This window comes from Pyrenophora tritici-repentis, chromosome 3 (genome assembly GCF_003171515.1).
Source record: "Pyrenophora tritici-repentis strain M4 chromosome 3, whole genome shotgun sequence".
In the NCBI taxonomy this organism is placed as follows: domain Eukaryota; kingdom Fungi; phylum Ascomycota; class Dothideomycetes; order Pleosporales; family Pleosporaceae; genus Pyrenophora; species Pyrenophora tritici-repentis.
This window is the reverse complement of record NC_089392.1, coordinates 2,374,820-2,395,837: the sequence shown is the minus strand read 5'-3', so window position 1 is coordinate 2,395,837 and position 21,018 is coordinate 2,374,820. Positions and strand designations below refer to the sequence as shown.

The following is a 21,018-nucleotide window of genomic DNA, read 5'->3' as shown; positions in this document are numbered from 1 at the left end:
ATGTGATGGTATGCGCTGTCTTCCAGCGCTTAAAACATTACTACTCTGCTTTTTTCTTCCTTCCTCCATCTTTTCCGTGGAATTACTAAAACTATGTGCTGGATTATCAATGACTTGTTCGTCTGCCGCGGGATTCAAAGATGTCGTGGAACACCAGATGGAGTGCGCTGCCTTCTTCTGTACTTGAAAAATCCATCTTTCCGTGTTTTTCTCTCTCTCTTTACTTTTTTCCTCTCTTCTAAAATTACTGAAATGGATATTATGAGAACACATGACTTATCTGTCTCCCGCTGGCTCAGAATATGACGGCAACGATGCTATAGTTTCGCGCTACCTGTCAAGCGTTAAGGTTGGGGAGAATCATGTCGTATTAGAGCTATCGGAAAGAGGTCTATATACACAGTGGGAGGAGAGAATGAAGGAGCTAGGCCGTAAAGGTACTAGCGGGCGAATGGGTGACTGCCTAGTTACCCAGGGAGGAGCCAAGGGATAAGCCCTATGGCCGACACTACCTTCCTGCCCTTGAAATTCATTCTACCTTTTTATATTTTCTTCTGTACATAATTCCTTCCTTCCTCTCTTGCCTGGAAGTATCGAAATTGCAACCAAGATTCATCATGGTCTCTGCGTTTCCCGCTTGATAAAAAAAAACACCGCCCAGGAATATATGGTGTGCACTGCCCTCCTACACTCCAAAACACACATTTCTGCCTTCTTTTCTCCCGATCTCCTTTATCCCTTACTTAAATATCGAAGTCTACAACTATGGATATCATGATCTTTGCGTTTCTCGCGGATCAAACATGCTAACTACCTTTGCATAGTTCTGCGATACCTTCCTGCACTTGAAAATCTACCTTTCTGCTTTTCCCCTCTTCTTCTTTCTTTAAAATATCAAAACACTAAGCGCTGAGTATCTATGACCTCTGCTTTTCCCGCGGATTAAATTTCAGCGTTGGGTTTGTAGGGTCTGCGCTGTTCTCCTGCGCTTGAAAACCTACCCTTTGGTCTTTCTCCTTCTCGACCCACTTCTTCTTTGCTTAAAGCATTAAAAAATTGAGTGCCTAGAGCTCATGGCCTGTGCCTTTCCGGCGGGATGAAAAACACGCAACTTACAAACGAATGGTCTGCGCCATTGTTCGCTTTACCTAAAAATCTACATGCTGTCTTCTTAATTACTAAGTTACATTTCTCTAAAATATCAATGAATATTAAACACGCGCATATCGTCTTCTTCTGTCGCGGAATTGAAACTGTTAGTCGAGTGCGTCATGATGTGCGCCGTCTTTCTGCGCTCGAAAATCTGGCGTCTAACCGCTGCGTGTGAAAACAATGGGAGAATATGCACATGAAGGGAAGTCGTCTCACTTTCCCTAACGTTAATCATTAAAAAAGTTCAAACTGGATACTTATGGCCTGCCCTTTATCTCTCCTCTCTTTTTATTTAATCATATCTTTTTCTTCCTCTCTTGCCTGAAAATACTAAAATGACCCTCGTCACATTTAGATGACGTCTTCTGTCGTGTAAATTCTAAAAAATATATTTTCTAGGAAGAATGGTCTGTGCGTCATTCTCCTGCGCTCAAAAAGGCAAGAATGGTCCCGAATTGTGTGAATTTGGAACCCCATAATGTACATGGAGACGGGGCGTCCGGCTCGCTGATTATCAGGAACAAAATTAACAGAAACACGAGCAAATGTTCTCTCCTTTGTTTCTCTCCGTTTTCTTTACTTCTCCCTCTTTCTTCCTACTATTTCTTAAACACCAGAAATCGTCAACGACACGTGGGATGACCTCTCCTTTCCGGCCAACCTAAAACGTACGGCATCTGAAGCGATGGTTTCCGCTTCTTCCTCTTTTGCCCCAAAATCATTTACGCTATCAGGGGATGTGTAAAATTAGACACTCCCAAGCCATATGGGGACGGGGCGTCCAGCTGGCTGATCCCTAAAACAAATCTCCTTGAATACTGTCAAATCTTCTGCCGTCCCTTCTCCTTCCACTTTAATCCTCTCTCTTCTTTTCATTTTTCTAAAAAATACCCAAATGAGATGCAGAACCTCCGCATGACTTCTCCTTTCCTGCTAGCTCAAAATGCAACATGATCTATGCGATGGTCTGTGCTTTTTTCTCCTACACATGAAAAAACCAAACTTCCCCAAAAACAATAACATGGAAAGAGGCCGTTCTGCAGTCCCGGATCAATGAAAAGAATGCAGCTCAGCAATGCTTATTCCGCCTTTTCAATCTCTTCTTAAAAATTTCTGCCTTCTAGTTTTCGCGATAAAAACTATCGTAGGCAGTACTAAAATGCGTGGATCAACTATTCATGACCCTCCCTTTTGTTTCTGTGCCTTTATGATCTGCTAAGAAACTTCCCATGGTCTCTCTTTGTATGTTTTCTGCGGCGCTTGATGCAAGTGGCCTTGGCGGGTGTTCTGAACGCATATAAATATCTCTCTGTGTCTGCCTCTTTTTCCTCTTTTCCCTAACAGCCTTCCTCATACTAAGAATTCCAAAAATCTCAGCGGATCTTTGCATAGGTTCTCTGCCTGCTTTTCCAAAAACATACAGCATCGACGATCATGGTCCTGCCTGCTTTCTCCTCTGGCACCTTAAAAATCCTGTAAGCCCGGTCTTGGGCATATAAAAAACACCACCACCACACCAATATGTCTGTTCCTGGACATTTCCAGAAATCTACTCATAAAAGCCCGTGGTCTGCTACGTTATGGGTGGTCCTGCAGAGCTGGAGTGACAAAACTTCTACATTCTTTCTTTCCCTCGCTTTTGAAACTTCCAAAAACGATATATATACAAGCCATGTCTTCTGTTTCTGGGCTTTCTGACCTTCCTATACCGATTTTCTTCCCGCTTCTTTCTGCTTCCTCTATTATAACAAAACCAATATAAAAGGAGCAAATGATTTCGGTCTCAAACTGTTCAAAACGCCCTCGTGTTCGGTTAATGTTCCTCCTGCCCTTTTCTGAAAACCCTGGTACTTCTCTTATCTACGAGTTCTCAAACAGACGATCCGGTATGGACATGGCGCTTTCTTCAGGCTTTCAAAAACTAGAGTACAAGCACCCATGTGCTTTGTTGCTTCCTCCTGTGCTTGTATACGCAGACTTACCTTTTTGGACTAGTCCCTTGTCAAGACATTGACGCGGGTGTATAAATTCGATAGCCTTTGCTTCTCTCTCCTTCTCTTTTCTTACACAATAAAAAGCACGGATATTCTAAAGGTACTAAAATCATGGAAAGTACAGTTGTATGTTCTGCTTGGCGAGTATTAGAATCTCTACACGTTTTGGAATGGCTACGAAACCGAACCTCTCTTGCTTTTCCGTCTCTCTTTTTCCATGCACTGCTGCGAGACAGCATTTTTGCACTCAAATATGACCTACTCACTCGGAATGAACTGAGTCTGGCCTAGCGCAAGTGCTTGCGTATAAACTCTCGTCTCTGCGGTCTTTTCTTTCTTCTTCCTTACTTCATTCCTTTCTCAAAACAACCTGTTCTCAAAATTTCGATCAAAGACTATATTTCTACTTTGTTCTAAAACGAAGGCATGTGAATTACATGTCTTTCTGCCCTATTTCTTGGACTATAAAATTACCGGACCACAGGAGATGTACGGGGACGTGCTCTACCGATTTTTGAAAATACGCCCTAAGAAGTGAGACAAATAGTACATGGCTGCTTTCCTCCGCCTTTTGGAAACGGAGTTCACGAAAATAGAGCGATCAAAGACATGTTTTTCCGTTCTCTTTCTTGTACTACAAAATAGTTCCTGAAATAAGGATTTGATAGTAACATGAGTGTGAGGGGGTTATTCTACGAAAAAAAAACTCCGCCTCTAAACTTCTCGTTTTTCTTTTTTACCTCTTTCCCGGGTGATGTCATAAAAACACGGAGCAAAACTCATCATGTGTGTTCTCTCTGGAGCTGAAAGCGAGAGATAATGAAAAAGAGGGAACTTCAAAGACATGTCCCTTCGCCTGCACTCTGATTTGAGGCAGAGCATTCCAAAAGACTGGTGGGGTTGTATAAAATATTTTATCACGCGTGGCGCGTGTTCTGCGATACAAAAGCTCTGCATTTCTGCCCCTCTTTCCTTCCACTGCCATTCTCTTTTCCCATAGAGGCTGTAACAGGCTGAGCCTATTACATGCGCTACGCTGTGTGCGTAGCTGTCGTCATGCGATTCCTTCGAGATACATCTATAGGTTTCTGTCATCATCCATCTAATTCTACTTCGGCCCATCTTCGGTCCGCTCCTGTATTTATGTACAGCTAGCATCCTTTTGTAGCTCTTTGTCAAATCCACTCTGTTACAAGGCATCTCTTGATCAGTCATCTGTGTATCGTCATCGATACAGCCGCTGGGGTCTAGCCCCTTACAGAGGCTTGTCAAAAGCTCAACCTGGAGGTCAATGTCTGGTGTCTTTCAAACGTCATTTTTGCATGATATTGCAAAAAAAGCACACGTAGCATGCCAATGCGTTCCCGCTGCCTTTCTTATCCAAAAAGTCAATACAAAAAGCTTCGATGCTCTGTTTGGGAGAAGCGTTTGCTTCGTCCGCTATAGTATAAATTCTCTCTCTACTATCTCCTCTTCCGTATTCCTACTCTACTCGAAAGTCTAAATCGTCTAAAAAGCACATAGTTTCAGGAGGATGTTACTCTATTCTCTTGTTTCCATACTATCGCGAATAAACAAAGTCGATAATCAATTGTTCTACAGGGGTCGAGAGCATTTTTGAAATCAAACACGCCCGTGAGCCATGAATCTATAAAACACATGGTCAGGTCGTGCATATCCACATACTCCTATTCAAGATAATATCAACAAAAGACAACCTTGTTCTTATGATGTATGTTGCAAGCGCGTCCAAAACAAAAATGATTCAAATTGGGCGGAAAGCTACGCTATCATAGCGGATGGACGGAGACTCTAAATCATAAAAATTGTTTGTAAAATCCCATGAGAGCAAAATGCATGCATATATATATTCGAAATCCTGGGTCTACGTTCCATATATTTGCCCGCAAAAGGCGACAGAAATACAGAACCTGTCGGATCACAGATATCAACGATATCTCAGCCACGCGATCGGCCGCACTGATCTCGGTCACGCGAGCAGGCGCACTGGCATCAGTCACGCGGACAGGCGCACTGATCGCGGCGTCCGAGCAGCGCTCAGACCAGACCTCCTATATCTAGCTCTTCCATAGTTCTCCTTCGCAAGACAATCAATCAGAACCATCACCGAACAGAATGCATTCCTAGTTATCGTTATTTCCCTTTACGCACTTAGTGCAAAGCCAACCAACAGGGGGACTGATATACTGGCTTTCCTGTCGCCGACGAGCCATAAGCTACTAGAGCAGCTATAAATTTCATTCCTTTCGTTGCATGCGTGTCGGTTCCTCAGATCTTCCCCAATTCTAAAATTCGATTACTTCCCTGGTATGTCGACTTGTCCTATAACAAACTAGCGATGATGGAATACATGTCGTTCATTGCCTGTTTTCTTGCTATGTATTACCTTTCCCGTTTTGTTTAAGAAAAAGCTTGGAATTCATATCTCATGTTTGCTTTGCTTTTTTCCGTCTACTAAAAGCGAACTACCACGTTATAATCACGTTTTCGTGCATGCCTCTGCTACATATCACACTTTGGAAATGGTTTGAAAAGGTTGATATGAAGATTGTGCGCGCCTTTTCCCGGCCACATATAAAGCAGCTACGTCGACCATTTCTTTTCCTTCTCCTTGACTCCCCAAAACTTCCTGCTATTTCCAAAAAATTACCTCAAAGATGTATCATGAGTGCTGTGCTCCTCTCCCCCTCTTTGTAACATAAAATACCTCTGATAGGACTCTTGTGGCTCCTTTTTCTAAATTTTCCAAGATTGTTACAATTCACTTCAAATCCACTGTTAAGCCTCACATGGCCGTTGGGCTGTGTGTTTCTTCCGTGCATAAAGACTCCTCAGACCGTTGATAGTCACTTCTACTACTATTCTATTTACCGAGAAAAAAACTGCTGGAACAAAGCGGATGTGGATGCCTTCTTCTACCCTTTTTGCTACTATAACCTTATCTACTCTTTCCCAGAAATCTCAGTGTAGAACAAAAGCCCACTACTCACCGCTCATGAATTTCCAAGCCCGCTTGCTCGAGCGCAAGGTATTCAATCTCAGACTTGCATGTCTTCCTTATACCCCAAACGCCCCATTAAGACTTTTAAATAGAAAAAATGAGCGGAACTCTGCCATGGCCTCCGTCTTTTCCATGGTTTTCGCGATTCAAAAAATACAACGCGGCGCATGAATGACCAGTGGCTTCCTGACTTTCTGTATTGGAAATACCGCTACCGACCGCTATGGAGGATATATGTCCCATATTGAAAGTACTAAAAATTACAGGGACGAGTTCCATGCTTCCTGTCGTCCAGTATCGCCATCCCAAGTATGACAGTGGGAGCAGCTATCTTGACGCGTCCTCGTTCTCTTTCTTAGCTGCTTAATCTTCTAAAATTACTCCCTAAATATGAGTACCACGATCTTACGTTGTGTGTTATTTCTGTTGTTGCTTCTAAAATTCGAAAATCTACTTCCTGGTTTACCTTTTCCAAAATTTATGCGACAGTACCTGTAAAAGGAAACTATCCGCGTCTGTTTTCAAAGACATGCATGTCTGTTTCGCATGTGTTTTTCGACCTGTGATACATGAGACTTGTTGTGCTAATGAATCGTGGGATTCCTTGCGTTGATGTGTGCGATATTTCCGCGTTTCTTAGCGCATTCCCAAAACGAGACACTCGTCAGTATGAGTCATTTTGCATCATTCCGGTGTGCACCAACGCACGACTCTAGTACCACCATGACTACGTCTCTGCACGAGCCTCGAATAAAAGCCATACAAGCCTAAATCCATGCTGTGAACTCTTTGTGTAAGGGCTTACGGACGGCTTAGGGACTGCGGAGTGTGTATGTAACGCTCGTTGATCTTCGCTCCTCTACCTAGGTACTTCTCCACTACACCTTTCAGGTCATGTTACTAAAAGGCCGCAATGATCTCCTCCATAGCCAAGCTTTTGCTTTTGTCTTCGAACCACACCTCTGCCAATAAACCCTTTGAAATGTATATCTTGAAAAGCAATCCCTGGCTCCATATGCATGTACTGCAGCATATCCACTTTGATGCATACTTGGCGGCGCACACAACTTAGCTCCACTGTGCTAATCCGATAACGTAATACCTGGTCGAAGCCTCCACAGCCTCCTGTACATTATAGCTAGCAAGTATATATCGTATAGCCTATCCAACTATTTCCTACGTTCAGAAATCTCAATCAACCCTTCATCATGGCGTCCTCCAACCCCATCCTCTTTTTTGATATCGCCTCTGGTCCCCCAGTCCGGTGTTACGCTCCCAACCCCTGGAAAACACGGTAACACAGATCCTCCATCCCTCTACTTCATTCCTTTCCCTAATCAAACTAGCTACGCACTCAACATCAAAGCCCTGTCGTACAAAACTAAATGGATCGAACTACCAGACGTAAAATCCACACGCTTAGCACATGCAGTAGCCCCCGTGCGCAAACTCCCAAACGACGAGGATTTCTACACGCTCCCCATCATCCACGACTCCTCCACTGATACCTACATCGGCGACTCATTCGACATTGCTGTGTACCTCGATGAAAAGTATCCAGATAGCGGACTTCAGCTCTTCCCAAAAGACAGTATCGGTGTCCATCGCGTGTTCAATGCGCACGTCGATGCGCTGTTCACACGTTACGTAGTCCTTTGTTGCGACGGGATGCTGTTCAATCCCGAGACAGCAGAAGTTAGTAAAGCGGAATTTGTGAGGAGGGCGGGGGTGGAAAGCTGGGATCAGCTTTGTGTTGAAGGAGAGGCGAGGGCGAAGATATTGGAGGCGTTCAAGGCGGATCTGGAGGACTTTGCAAAGTTGTATCGGTTTGAGGGGCCGTTTTTAGAGGGAGAGAAGATGACTTATGCAGATGTTATTGTGGGAGCCTGGTTGCAGCTCGTGAGGGCAACGGCGCAGGAGTGGGGGCAGATGTGTGAGTGGCAGGATGGGAGGTGGAAGAAACTTCATGAGGCACTGGAGCAGTGGAGTGAGCAGAGATAAGGCATGCAGATTGGCTAAATGACAAATATATGGCTTCCGTATCACTGCCTACTGTGAGGTGTACGGTTGATGTAATGTAAGTGTCATTGATCAAGCTTTGCGGATTCAATAAAGGGCAGAGGAAGCTAGGTATTCGCCCGTAATTTACAAAGTATATGGTGACAATGTAATTTGGCAAAAGGATATTACTCCATCATCCACGTTTCGTTGCTCGCACTACCCAGAGAGGGTCGAGGTGGCTCGTAGATGAAGCCGAGCGTACTGTGACCGTACCTTGATCATCTGTGATGCGCATGCCATTCCTACTGTTTTGTGCACACACGTCGACGATCTCGACATCTTTCCAACCTGAAAAGTGGAGGTAATCTAAATCGTCAGTCGCAATCCCAATCGTGCAAGATGGTGTGGTGTTGACTTACCCCCAACAAACTCCAGCCGGCACCACTCGTTAAGTGTCAACCACCTCCTTACGACCTTGTTAGGGAAGCAGCGATTGCTGATGACTAAATGCACCCTTCCACCTTCCTTCGTCGCATCCAGTAAGTTCTTGCATATTTGCAAAGGTTTATTCAGGTAGTCGATGCTGACTACGCACGTCACCGCGTCAAATTCGAGACCCTGGCCTTGCCATCCACTTCGAACATCATTTAGGGGCTTGTTCAGATCCATAACCCTCCAATGATCTGGGTCCTGAAATACACTATTGAGTGACATCTCCTCCGCGTTTAGGCCGACGCCAAAGACCTCAAGTTCTTTTTTCTGTATGGCTTCAATGATTGAAGATGGGTAGAAAGACTTCCAGCTGGTACACATATCCATAATCTTCCCACTTTTCGGTAAAGCCGTGTCGTAGTATTGCGTGAGCCGCGCTATCGCGGGATCATCGATGTGCGTGACTAAACGAGGCTGCTGGTAAAACAAGCTATCGTCGTTCTCGTCATAGCGTATGAAATCGGAGTCATTATACGGCCAATTATCGTACTTGGGCTTGTACGATACCGCGGGATAGACTGGGCCGACAATGGATGTGGACGCCATGTTTGCGGACGCCATGTTTGCCACAGTGAACCCAGAGAAGAAGTTGAATGAAATAGAGCTGGAACGATTAAGTGATGAGTATTTACGCCATGGAGCTGCGATGACTGATATGTGACTTCTAATGTAGCGTGGAAGTGACATGGGGTTTTGTTGATAGCTAGGCTCAGCTTCGTTTATGGAGGAAGCGCGTTCGGGTGTGTAAGAAACGCCAAAATGATGACGTCAAGATACGCGACCTCACGTGTGCTCGCGCTTACTTTTTCATCTATCAGCAGCGTCGCGTTTTACCATTACACTCACCCGGATGTCATAAAACACAGGACATACCGGTGTAAAAAAGCCACTGTAGTCGCCAGACACGTCTATTCGGTGCTTACCCACGCGACATCCAGGTGCACTGGTCAAGATGCAGCCTCTCTGCGGATACGGATCAGTTATTCCGAGATCTCACTCTCGGAATCCCAATGCCGAGCTTGCGGGGTTGCTACGCTGTTCACCACGATAAAAGCATCAGCAATCCATAAAATTGGTCCGTCCAGATCTTTTATTCGGGGTTTTTTCAGAATGCCAGCTATACTCACAATTGCTCGTCTTTTTTTCATAGACAAAAACGGAAGGCAGAAGGCCATCGACGCATTTCACGACATCATCGAGTTCACGACACCAAATGAGCCTGAAGTGCTACAATACGTGTGCGCACTACCCATGGACGATAGCCTGGGGACCGAAATATACATGATTGAAGAGTAAATCCCGCTGCCTATGCTGTTCATCTCGACTACCTGACGCAATTAGATACACGAACCATGAGGCTCAAGACATGCACTTGGCCACCAAGCCTGTTCAAAATCTTTTACAGCTCTTTAGCACGGATGATATCCTCGCCCAACCACCGGAGGTTCATAATTGTCCTTTTGTCGCAAAGAAAACATTTGGGTCACCCCTGCCAATCTCGTCAACCCCAGCGATTGTCCTGTTAAATTATCCTTCAAAGTCCGGTAGCGCGATTCAATCGGCTGGGAAATGGGAGGAAATTGCCGAGATATCGATCAGCAAGGATCAGGGAATCAGCAATTTGGCAGTAGTAGAAGACAAGGACGCGAACAGCATACGGGTGCAGTGCGTGGCGAGAGACTGGAATGCTTTTGCTGATTTCCAGGCCTCGGTATTGGATTGCAGTGCGGGTGATGTCGAGATGGTGAAGATCAAACCTATCGATGGCTTCCTTAGTCGTCAAGGTAGGCATGATATGTGCAAGTTGCAAGTGTGCATCAAATTGTAAGGCTAAACAGACTGTAGTGATCGACGGCTGTAGCTGCAAATGAGAGAATCCTTTCCTCAGTTACCCAATGCTCCACGATATTAGCCCCGTGCCTGATGTTATGGCATAGAGGGATCGATCTAATACGTAGTGTTGACGCTAGTACGGCGCTGCAGAAGAGACAGAGGGGGGTCGCGAGAGGCGGGTGGAGAGAGCCAAAGTTGGATGGGCTGTAAGACTCTATTTTGTGAGGCCCAGCATTGCATGCGAAGAGGTGCATTAGGTCCACGGTACATGTGATAACCGGGCTTTCGACAGACCTCAGCCCAGCTGATGTTATGGTTGATTGTGTTTGGATCAAACCCAGACCTTGATACAAGCCATCCTCTGTGGGGTTTCACCTAAAGCATGCTTAGCTACAAGCTTCTATTTTTCAAAGTGTCCTTGGTTTTGGAGCCCATGAGCTGTTCAACCTGATCTACAGTCGTGTTTTTTGTAGGGACTTTCTGAGACCGAGCGTTAAAGTGCTTGCGTACCTTGTTCCACTCAAGATCATTTATGCATAGCTGATCGTCCGGTCCGCCATCGTAAGCTTCAGTCTCAGGGTTTAAGCTCACACTCTTTATCAGAACCGAAGTCCGGTAGTCCTTCTCATCTGCTGTGTTACGATCACAAAGCACCGCTGATTCTTCTAGCTTCTTCCGAAGCCATGTACCCTTTGGATCTCCCTTTAGTGCTCGAGAGTCACACCACTCGTAGAGTTCAATAGAGTACCGGTCAATTCCAGGAAGACTCCACATGTTGGCCGCAAGCAGAGTGTCATACACGACAGACCGATCACAGCCTGCTTCCATCACCGCGAAACGTACCGTCTCCAAATCAGCAGCTTGACCCAACCTTCTATTGTGATTGAATAGCTCCACTGCTGCGAGGTTTCCATCCAACATGGCTTGCTTCCTTCCATCAGTAGCCACTCGCAAGGTTTCGGGATCGTTCCAGTCTACACTCATACTGGTGATCCATAGTAAGAATCGCAGAAACTCGGTTTTTTCCTGGTTCCATGGTGCTCGTAATAATTTTCTCGGTATACGACCCTTCACAAATGCAAGTCGAGGCAAGTGACTCCTGGAAAAGACCATTCTCGTAGCATCCTCGAAATCTGGGGGCCACTGCGCATCGAAGCAGCCTTCATCCGTTGTACAGTCACAGAGGCATCCGCGAGGCCCAAATCTCCGCAAAATCCAGGACTTGAAGAAGCTCCATGTCAGCCACTTGGTAGCAAAGATTTGAGTCTGTGCTGCGGATTGCTCTATTCGCTTGCCTCTCACTTCCGTAAGAAAGAAGTCGCAGGTTGAGTGATATATGTACTCGGAAGAAAGCCGCGTCGCAATGTAAGGAGATGCTTTCGGCAACGCGATGTTGAGTTCAGCTGCAACGAAGATTGGCTGAAGTAGCTCGAGAGGTAGACGTTCGATTGGGGAGAGGACCATGTTGGCTTGGGGTCCGGGGCAGCTCGAATGCTAACAAGTGTAATGTTTATTGCGGTACCTTTTGAATTTGAGGGACATTAAGAGATTTTAGTCTGGGGTTTTCTCGGGGGTCTAAGATACAGTGAAGGGTTCGGTGTTGTGTCAAGCCGAGTACCTAGGTACGCAGCAACCACCCCGCGCTGTTCGCCTGATCAATAGGGTACCTCGCCCGGCTTACCCCACACGGGGTAGCGTCGCCATCTTGGTGCTTCCAACGGGTATTGACTACGCACCCGTCTTTGCATTACCATCTCACATAGTTACATTACACCAAATTATATAGTTATTGTTTTCTCGTCAATCTCCTTCTCGGGTCGAGATTTGTGCCCTCAAACACACTCCCAGGGTCGCTGTCCCATCCAGTATACGAGTTCAGCCGCCACAAAACATACAGTCTCTTAAACAAGAAAATCGGCATTATTGTTCACATGTTTTGAAACTCCATTTTGCTGTGAATGAGGACCTGGAGACAACGAAGCTTTCCGACACTCTTCTCCGCTAAGGTTCGTGACGTGGTGCGCGAAATCAGCCCATGTCTCATTTCTGTGTCTTCCAATTAGCCTAGCCAGAAGCTTTCCGCGCATACTACACCTTCAGCGTATCAATATGTGCTCACATAAGGGAAGTGAACGCATAGTTAGATCAGCCACGAGTGTCATCCCATTCGTCTCCGCCCCACCTGGGCAACCCTCATTGGGTTAGCGCGGGGTTCCCTCCGGCCCTTCTGTGGGCATCGGCTTACATCGACAGCAAAACCATGGCATCATCGGCGAGCAGCGGAGCTGTGCCGCCTCTTTCGAGTGTTTGCACATTCCCGCCTTCACTCATCTTCACATTGACAATCAAAGTGCTAATTTGAGAAACTTCGCGACCCAACCACATTTCACTCTGCATCATGGCGGACCTCGATCCAAGCACTTTGTTTGGTGTTAAAGGTTTAGTGGCAGTGATTACTGGTGGAGGAACAGGTCATACTAGTTGTACTCTTTTTTGTGTGGGGCTGACCAACGGACAGGCATCGGTTTGATGATTGCTCAAGCACTTGAAGCTAATGGCGCGGTTGTTTACATTCTCGGGAGGCGACAAGAGGTCTTAGAGAAGGCGGCAAAGACGGCGGTACGTTTACGTAGTCTGGACTCGTTGCAGCCTCTATATTATCTCCATTTGCTTCCATATCATTGCCATAAGCGATTTTCCGATGACTAATGTTCCACAGAAACATGGCAATATCCATTATTTCAAAGCCGACGTAACATCCAAATCCGATCTCTTAGCAGCAGTAGACCATATCGCCTCCAAGTCCGGCTATGTCAACCTCGTAGTTGCAAACTCCGGCATTACCGGCCCAACACTTCGTACCCTGGACAAAAATGCATCTCTGACCGAATTCAGAGACCACTTGTGGAACTGGGACATGGAGGAGTTCAACCAGACATTTGCGCTCAACACCACTGCTGCTTTCTTCACGGTCGTTGCATTTCTTGAGCTGCTCGATAAAGGAAACAAAGCTGGCAACCTGCAGCAGAAAAGCCAAGTCATATGCATCGCCAGCGCTGGAGCCTTCAATCGTGTACCCATGGCGGGATATGCATATGCTGGTTCAAAGTCTGCGGCTGTACATATCATGAAGCAGTTGGCAACAAATCTGGTGCCCTACGACATTCGCTCAAATGTGATTGCCCCTGGCTGTAAGTCTTGCTACTGTTTCATACTGTCTGGCTCAAGAGGAGAACAAATTCTTCTTGTTTTTGGACCTTTTCACTAATTTGCTGACTATTATCAGTATTTCCAAGCGAGATGACAGAAGGTATACTGAAGCAGGAAACCTGGCCCAGAGACTTCATCCCCGAGCAAAGAGCAGGCAACATCAAGGACATGGCTGGTGCAATACTCTTCCTTACTAGCAGAGCTGGTAGTTACATCAACGGAAATGTGCTGCTTACAGATGGAGGCCGGCTCAGTCTTTTGCCAGCGACGTATTAGGGAAGTATCAACCATAGACAGCACACATAGACAGATATCAGGCTTTTTAGCAGTGGGATTGCGTTGCTTGAAGATAGAATTGGAGCATAGTATTAACCTCGATCAGACGTTTTGCTACCACGACAACTGTATCCTCCCTTCATCTGCCTGGCAATTAGTTTCATTCCACTTGAATGTTTCCCTGCATATCTGACTTACAATTCATTTAGTCATCATCGGATGCACCGATGATGTTGGTCGCGCGGTACCATGCAGTATATACCTTCCTCTTCTCAGCCGGGGCAAGAGCCTCAAATTGCTCTGGAGTTGGCATGCGCTTAGCTGCAGCGTCTGTGGAAGGTGTAGGAGCAGCTACAGCGAAGGTGGAAAGGAAGGCAGTGATGCCGATGGTGAAGATGGTTGAACGCATTGTAGTATTTGGATGGTATATCGATTGGTATTCTGGGTAGCTTACTGAGCTCTGGATGCAAGCTTTCGACAAGAAGCTTTGCAATTTAGTATATATATCGCTACAGAAGATATCAGCCACAATCTTGCGTGATATCCGCCCGTCTGTACCTATCCAGCTCATTCGCCAGGTCATCGTCTTGCTCCCGTAAATATAGGGCAACCATACTACTGTAAGCAAATGCTGATGGGTGCAAACCTTAAGCTCAATGAGGCAGGACAACTCTACCCCAGACCCACTACTGCAGCTAAGCTTCGCCAATTGCAACGGACCGCCACCACAATGCTTATCTTTCTACAACATCGAGCCAAGTAAGCTTTGGACGCCTTGCATTTTTAATCTACTATCTTGATCTTACATCGGGAAGAGTTACTGTATCAGCGTAAGCGCTGGGGCGTAATGACGATGTTACATCACGAGCCGTCCTTTGCTTTCCCCTCTGCATGAACTCACTGCTGCGATAACTGATTTACTACCTAGATAAGTTAGTATACTCATGCTTTTGGCACAACTGCTAGGCTATGTAATCTATAGTTGATAACAAAGCGATTCGTAAGCTGGTAGCCTAATTGCTGACCAGCAGCTTCCCACGTCCATCAGGGAGCAACATCTGAGCAACTACCTTCTCCAATCCAGGATGCCTCTCCATTCGAGCTTCACATACAATGCCTTACCCTCAGATGAGGCACTCGGTGGATCAGCTAGCGGTAATGATGAGAAGGAAGAGTCTCAGTCGCTAAGTCAAGGGCGAACGAGGACCATAGAGGTGGTTTCGATCGTCATTACAGGCCTTAACATCGTCATACTGTTCATATCGGCAACGCTCTTTACAAAGTGGTTCCACGGCCAACACCTCTTGCGCAATAGCGAGTATCGTCGGGTTGCGCCATACAGCCCAATCTTCGAAGACTTCGATCTGAACCCCATAGCAAAGAAGATCAACGGATCGTTCTCAGAGTTGCTATCAGTCAGTTCAGTCAGTCCGGAGCTCTCTGGACTGACTGAACTGACGTCCTGAGGTCACTGAACTGGACTGGACTGACTGCCAAGACTTTTCAATTAAACTAAAACTGACTGACTGAACTGACGTCGCCGCGGCCTGCGGACTGACTGGACTGACTGAACTGAGTTACCTGACGTCGAACTGAGATAAATGCTCCTGTACTTTTGAGATTTCTTCCTCTGATAGTGTGCGCGCTAGCCCAGAAGCTGAGGTAGTTGTTGGCTGTATACCAAGCCTCTTCCAGCTCTTCAAGCTCTGCAAAGCTGAAATAAGCTCTGGCTTCATATGGAGTCTCCGGGTGCCTAACATGTCGCCAAGCTCGCTGAAAGTCCGCTCACAGTCTGCCGCTGCTGCTGGTATTGTTAGGACGTCAATAGCGAACTTTGAGAGTATAGGGAACTGCCCAGCAACTGACTCCCAGTATAGAAGCGGATTAAGAGACAGCCAATCCTCCTCAGCTAACGCTGGTTGCCGCTTCCATATCTCATACTCATCCTCAGCAAGGCTTGCCTCTAACTGCCGTGTGCTTTGCTCAATTGACGACTGTAGAAAAGCTGATCGCGACGTTGAAATCCCTAGCCGGGGCTTCTTACGCGGCGGCGTTACAGTGTGAGCTGAAGTGGCTGCAGAGTCCTTCCGCCCCTGCCACATACGCAGGAATGCCCGGTGGTTATTGTCAAGCCAGCCGTCGCGATAGTGGACACCGTCACGGGCAGTGACATGGGTGTCAGGCACCTTCCAGAGCGCTGAGAGGTGGTGTTTGTAGTGCGGGTGTAGTATTGTAGCAGTGTAGTAGACAGGCGCGTTATCGAATTTTGCGTAGTACTCAGCAAGCTTACAATGCGCAAGGTTAACGTTTGTAATAAGATGATCTTCAGGCGCATCTAGATCTTCGTAATTTACATCCTTAAGGCGGTCTTTGAGAGCCTCAAGCTGGTCAAGAAGCCACTCAAACGTTACTAGAACTTCCCATATAGCGCCGTGTCGGCCGTGTCGGCCGCGACCTTCAAGTAGCCGTGTAGCTTCGGCAAATGGCTCAAGGAGTCGAATGTATTCTGTTATTGTCGCCCAGTCCTTGCCGCTTAGACCCCCTTCGCGTATATATAACCGTGGCTGGGCAGCAGGGAGCTGCTCACGATTCTTCCGGCGTCGTGAGGTTGCTGTTGCAGCACTATGCTCCTCAAGTTTACACTCAATATAGCCATCGATAGGGCCGTGTAGCTCAGCTGCACGGACAAACGTGTTGAAATAGCTATTCCAGCGTGTCTTAACAGGCTTCACAAGCTGCCGGATGTGGGGTGTAACACCTAGAGACTCTGCCTCCTCGCACTGTAGGCGCTCTAGTAGTTGTCGAGTTTGAGGCGTACAGATAGACGCAATCACGTCAAAGAGGACGCCAACAGGACCGTATTTGCGCCACTCATCCATGTACTTCTCCTCTTCCTCAAGGTGTGCGGCTTCATTCTCGTACGCGCTACGGTCTTTGCCCCAAATTACTAATTGTGCGCTTAGGTTGAGTATATGGCAGCAGCACCGCAGCCGCCGCTCGCTTGCGATAAAGCCAAACTCCTCTGCTAAGGACTCAACTGCAGTATCATTGTTACTTGCGTTGTCAAGCACAAAGTACCCAACCCTCGCGTTGTCAACGCCAAATAGCCGAAGTATTGTTGTTGCTGCAGCGGCAATATTATTGCCAGTGTGCGCCCCGTGTAGCTCAGGCAACCCAAGCAGGTGGTCAACTAGCTTGCCCTCGCTGTTAAGGTAATGTACGCAGAGGCCAGTAAAAGCATACTGCCCACCAGTTGAAGTCCAGTTGTCGAATGACACGTGTATAAGCGACCGGGCTTCGCGAAGGTAGTTGGCAACAGCTAGTATGTATGTATTGTACTCAGTAATAATATGATCGTGGAGCGTTTAGTGGCTACGCCAAAGGAGAGCTTCGGCTAGCGGGCTCACGGCCGCAATCATGGCTCGAAACTGCGGCGTTTCTATTACGCGAAGGCTCTGGTTGTCCGCGACTACCCAGTCCTTCAGCGCGTCCTGAAATCGAGAGGTTGAAAAGCTTGCTGCTATCTCGTTTGCTACCTCTTGCGATACTTCTATCCCTTTAGACCTCATAATATATACTTGGGACTTTGCGAGCGCGCCCATAATATTGCCCTCCCGGCTAGCAATTGGTACAGGTCCGTTAGGTCCGTGTGAGTGTCCAGGCTTGTTGCTTGAGAGGTGTCGGCCGGCGTTTGTAGTGCTGTCAGCCTCGTAGCAAGCCTCCTGCTTCCGTCGTTGATGGCAGTACCGGCAAAGCCAGTAGTTTTTCTTGTACTTGCGGTGCCAGACGGCCCAGCCGTGGCGGTAGATCCAGCTTTTTGGCCCACCGCGACTATTACGCTCAACCTGGCGCCGCTCAAGATACGGCACACGCTTAAAATCAAGCCCGTCGTAATTGTCGTCGTCGTCGTCGTCGTCGCCGTCGTTGGGGAAGTCCGCCTGTACTGCCAAGGGCTCATCAGCCTGGGCCTCGCTCGCAGTATCGCCAACAGTAGGCGCGTTTGATAGCGATGGTAGAGGAGAATTGCGCTTGTCGCATTCTACAAGGCGGCGAAGGCCTGAATTAGAGGGAGTAGACATGAAGTACACCAAGAAGTATTATGGCAACAGTAGTCTAGCGTCGTGTGTATAGCAGACGCGACGCGACGCGACGCGAAAGGCTTACTAGGTGCGCACCGGGTAGCGCATTTCCGCAAACTCTAATTAGCTTAAAGCTAGATGCTTTAACTTATATAGGATTAGTGTCTTTATATCTAGGACTAGCGCGGCTTCGAAGCCGCACTAAATGTGGCTTTCACAACTCTAAAATACTGCTTTAAAAACAGCTAACGTCAGTCTAACGTCAGTCAGTTCAGTCAGTCTGGAGGCTTCTGAACTGACTGGACTGACGTCCAGCTGCCTCAAGAACTGACTGACTGAACTGAGTCTTGGCAGTCAGTTCAGTCAGTTCGAACTGAGTTACCTGACTGATAGCAAGTCTGCTTGAGAGGGGTCGTGCGTCGATTGGTGAGACCTAATCAAGAAAGTGTTACAATTAAACTGCCGCACATATCTACTATCCCGTCTATCGTCTTATAATTCAAATGCTTGTTGGCGCACCACGGCATTGTTCATCGCACACTTAGCGATTGTTTGTCTTTCAATCGGGGAAAAAGTTCTACCATCTTTGAGCCTAGTTCTGGACCAGCCAATATCCAATCAAGATGACACACAATACGCTTCAAGGCGAATATCTACTTCTCGTTGCTGTTTCCCTGGCCCCAATCGCGGATCAGTTGCTGAAGTCGGTCCTCAAAGCTTATCAGCCACACTTGCGTCAAAAACCCGGTCCCTGGGTCGCAAAGTTGAGCGGCTTCTGGCGCATTGTATCCGTACGTGACGGAAATGTCCACGAGTCTTATCGAGAACTTCATAAGAAATACGGTGCGATCGTTCGAACGGCGTCAAATGTCATCGATATCTCGGATCCCAGAGGGATTGCAAGCACCTATGGCATCAACAGCAAGTTTAACAAGGTTAGGAAGCTCAGTTTTTAAGACGGGGGCTTTAATCGAAAGTGCAGAGGCTAACAATCGTTCATGTAGTCCTCATTCTACCCCCTGTGGACGCTTGTCTTCGACAACAGTCTAGGGGTTCTCTTCGATCACAAATTTGCTGCGTCAATGTAATCATTTGAGGACTTTTGGATGCGGTAGTTTTGGGGAGGTGCCTCGCTGTAAGGTCGACTATACCATGTTACCAGTGTGACTTCGATAATGAATTCGTAGACAATATGTTTTTGACTACAAACCCCCAGGAATATCAAAGTCTGAAGCGCTCGGTAATGCAAAAGTATTCTATGACTTCTATACGAAGTCTTGAATACTTGGTGGATCCATGCACCACAATCTTCTCAAAAGTTATGAGAGATCTACAGGGACAGGTTGTGGACCTTGGTACCTGGTTACAATGGTACGCATTCGACGTTGTTGGGGCTATAGCATTCAGTCGGCGCTACCGTACGGTTTCATGGAGGAACGGAAGGATGTACATGACGTTATTGCCGGCATTGACGCTTGGATCGTCTACGGAGGTCTTGCTGGTCAGATACAATGGCTGCACGAGTTCTTACTTGGCAATCTTACTTTCAGAAGCATACTGGCGAAAGTGACAAGTGGCGTCGGAGACCCGCTGCCAATAATTACACAGGTACGCATACCATTTGACTACATCTCGTGGGCGCTTTGACTGTAAGATCCAAGACTAATTGGCAGACAAGATGATCATAGATAGTCTCAAAGAATAAGAGAGCGAATCTTCTAAAACATCTAGAGGGAATTTCCTTTCGTATCTGCAGCAACAGAGACAGAAATCTGGATATGGGATGAGCCAACGAGACGTCATCAGCCATTTGATGATTAACCTGTGATTGTGCTAAGAAAAAAACCAACTCGCCATTAAAGCTGACTAATTTGTTCTGTATAGCCTTGCTGGAAGCGACACAACAGCAATCTCCCTACGAGCTACATTTTACTACTTGTTGCAGAACAGGGAGACATATGAGAGTCTCCGGAAAGAGATTGGCGATGCTACGGACAAGCTCTCACCCACAATAACATACGCTGAGAGTTTGCAACTCGTATACCTGTAAGCCAATGGCGGGAAAACACGATAGATGTGGATAACTTCTAACCAAAGCGTGCCGTCAGCCAAGCTTGTATGAAAGAAGCCATGCGCATGCATCCCGGCGTCGCCTACCCTCTGGAGAGGGGGGGATGGCGCAGTGGTAAAGCGCCTGGTATTCCTTTACCGCACTCCAAATTTGCAGTGTAGTAGAGGTCGAAGGTTCGAATCCTTCTCCTCTCACCGCCACTTGTGGCTTTACCAAAAAATATCGAACGGCTTACTCCAACTCGCAAATTTTCACCTACCCCTGCAAACCTAAGCGACAGGTTATAGCCGCAGTACACCCGAGCCACGCACTGCTACGACTACAAACACTACGCTAAGCTTGTTACAACCCTACGCCTCGTTCAAGATCCCATGGCTTTTTCCCCTTTGAGGTTTTTTCAGACTTAGGAACACGAGGAAAGCGTTGCAAAAAGAGATAGGTTGAAGAGAAGGAAAAACAGGCAGCTATAATAGGGTTTTACTTTCTCTCCTCCCCTGTAATAGCTAGGACATGCCTAAACTACATTAGTCAAACATAACCAACGAACATCAAAGGAGAGATAAAAATAGCTAGAATGGCATCTGCCACCGTCCTACATAGTCTCTGACTGATAAAGGACGCTAATGGATTACATACATACATACATACCCTCTGGAGAGAGTCGTGCCCGCCGGTGGAACAAAACTATGTGACAAGCACATACCCGCCGGTACCATTGTTGGTATCAATGCGTCTGTCATCCATCGTGATACCAACATCTTCGGCGCCGATACGGATGAGTTCCGCCCTGAACGCTGGTTGAACAAGGATGTGGAGACGATCAAATCCATGGATCGTTATCTCTTGACTGTAAGCTTTGCTTTGCTATGAGACGATGCGGGTTTGTTG

At 46.9% G+C, this 21,018-nt stretch overlaps 9 protein-coding genes across 9 annotated transcripts; 5 read left to right on the top strand and 4 right to left on the bottom strand.

Annotated features, from left to right (window-relative positions):
- Positions 1 to 7,376: 7,376 nt before the first annotated feature.
- PtrM4_082800 (Gst, Glutathione S-transferase) lies at positions 7,377 to 8,169 on the top strand (the record flags this gene model as incomplete). The annotated part of the gene is made up of 2 exons (XM_066106547.1): positions 7,377 to 7,462; positions 7,515 to 8,169. 2 exons carry the CDS (start codon positions 7,377 to 7,379, stop codon positions 8,167 to 8,169), a joined length of 741 nt encoding a protein of 246 aa, XP_065963485.1.
- Positions 8,170 to 8,362: 193 nt separating this feature from the next.
- PtrM4_082790 (uncharacterized protein) lies at positions 8,363 to 9,207 on the bottom strand (the record flags this gene model as incomplete). The annotated part of the gene is made up of 2 exons (XM_001938929.2): positions 8,363 to 8,535; positions 8,589 to 9,207. 2 exons carry the CDS (start codon positions 9,205 to 9,207, stop codon positions 8,363 to 8,365), a joined length of 792 nt encoding a protein of 263 aa, XP_001938964.2.
- A 564-nt stretch (positions 9,208 to 9,771) lies between these two features.
- Positions 9,772 to 10,489, top strand: PtrM4_082780 (uncharacterized protein; the record flags this gene model as incomplete). The annotated part of the gene is made up of 2 exons (XM_001938930.2): positions 9,772 to 9,953; positions 10,003 to 10,489. The coding sequence occupies 2 exons, from the start codon at positions 9,772 to 9,774 to the stop codon at positions 10,487 to 10,489; spliced, it is 669 nt and encodes a 222-aa protein (XP_001938965.2).
- Positions 10,490 to 10,884: 395 nt separating this feature from the next.
- Positions 10,885 to 11,958, bottom strand: PtrM4_082770 (uncharacterized protein; the record flags this gene model as incomplete). Its single annotated transcript, XM_066106546.1, has 1 exon — positions 10,885 to 11,958. The coding sequence occupies one exon, from the start codon at positions 11,956 to 11,958 to the stop codon at positions 10,885 to 10,887; it is 1,074 nt and encodes a 357-aa protein (XP_065963484.1).
- A 934-nt stretch (positions 11,959 to 12,892) lies between these two features.
- Positions 12,893 to 13,980, top strand: PtrM4_082760 (FabG, Dehydrogenase with different specificities (related to short-chain alcohol dehydrogenase); the record flags this gene model as incomplete). The annotated part of the gene is made up of 4 exons (XM_001938932.2): positions 12,893 to 12,965; positions 13,013 to 13,113; positions 13,214 to 13,685; positions 13,781 to 13,980. The coding sequence occupies 4 exons, from the start codon at positions 12,893 to 12,895 to the stop codon at positions 13,978 to 13,980; spliced, it is 846 nt and encodes a 281-aa protein (XP_001938967.1).
- Positions 13,981 to 14,185: 205 nt separating this feature from the next.
- On the bottom strand, positions 14,186 to 14,389 carry PtrM4_082750 (uncharacterized protein; the record flags this gene model as incomplete). Its single annotated transcript, XM_001938933.2, has 1 exon — positions 14,186 to 14,389. The coding sequence occupies one exon, from the start codon at positions 14,387 to 14,389 to the stop codon at positions 14,186 to 14,188; it is 204 nt and encodes a 67-aa protein (XP_001938968.2).
- Positions 14,390 to 15,065: 676 nt separating this feature from the next.
- PtrM4_082740 (uncharacterized protein) lies at positions 15,066 to 15,446 on the top strand (the record flags this gene model as incomplete). Its single annotated transcript, XM_001938934.1, has 1 exon — positions 15,066 to 15,446. One exon carries the CDS (start codon positions 15,066 to 15,068, stop codon positions 15,444 to 15,446), a length of 381 nt encoding a protein of 126 aa, XP_001938969.1.
- Positions 15,447 to 15,557: 111 nt separating this feature from the next.
- PtrM4_082730 (uncharacterized protein) lies at positions 15,558 to 17,399 on the bottom strand (the record flags this gene model as incomplete). Its single annotated transcript, XM_066106545.1, has 2 exons — positions 15,558 to 17,299; positions 17,357 to 17,399. The coding sequence occupies 2 exons, from the start codon at positions 17,397 to 17,399 to the stop codon at positions 15,558 to 15,560; spliced, it is 1,785 nt and encodes a 594-aa protein (XP_065963483.1).
- Positions 17,400 to 18,682: 1,283 nt separating this feature from the next.
- On the top strand, positions 18,683 to 19,147 carry PtrM4_082720 (uncharacterized protein; the record flags this gene model as incomplete). Its single annotated transcript, XM_001940392.2, has 2 exons — positions 18,683 to 18,994; positions 19,064 to 19,147. The coding sequence occupies 2 exons, from the start codon at positions 18,683 to 18,685 to the stop codon at positions 19,145 to 19,147; spliced, it is 396 nt and encodes a 131-aa protein (XP_001940427.2).
- Between the last annotated feature and the right edge of the window lie 1,871 nt (positions 19,148 to 21,018).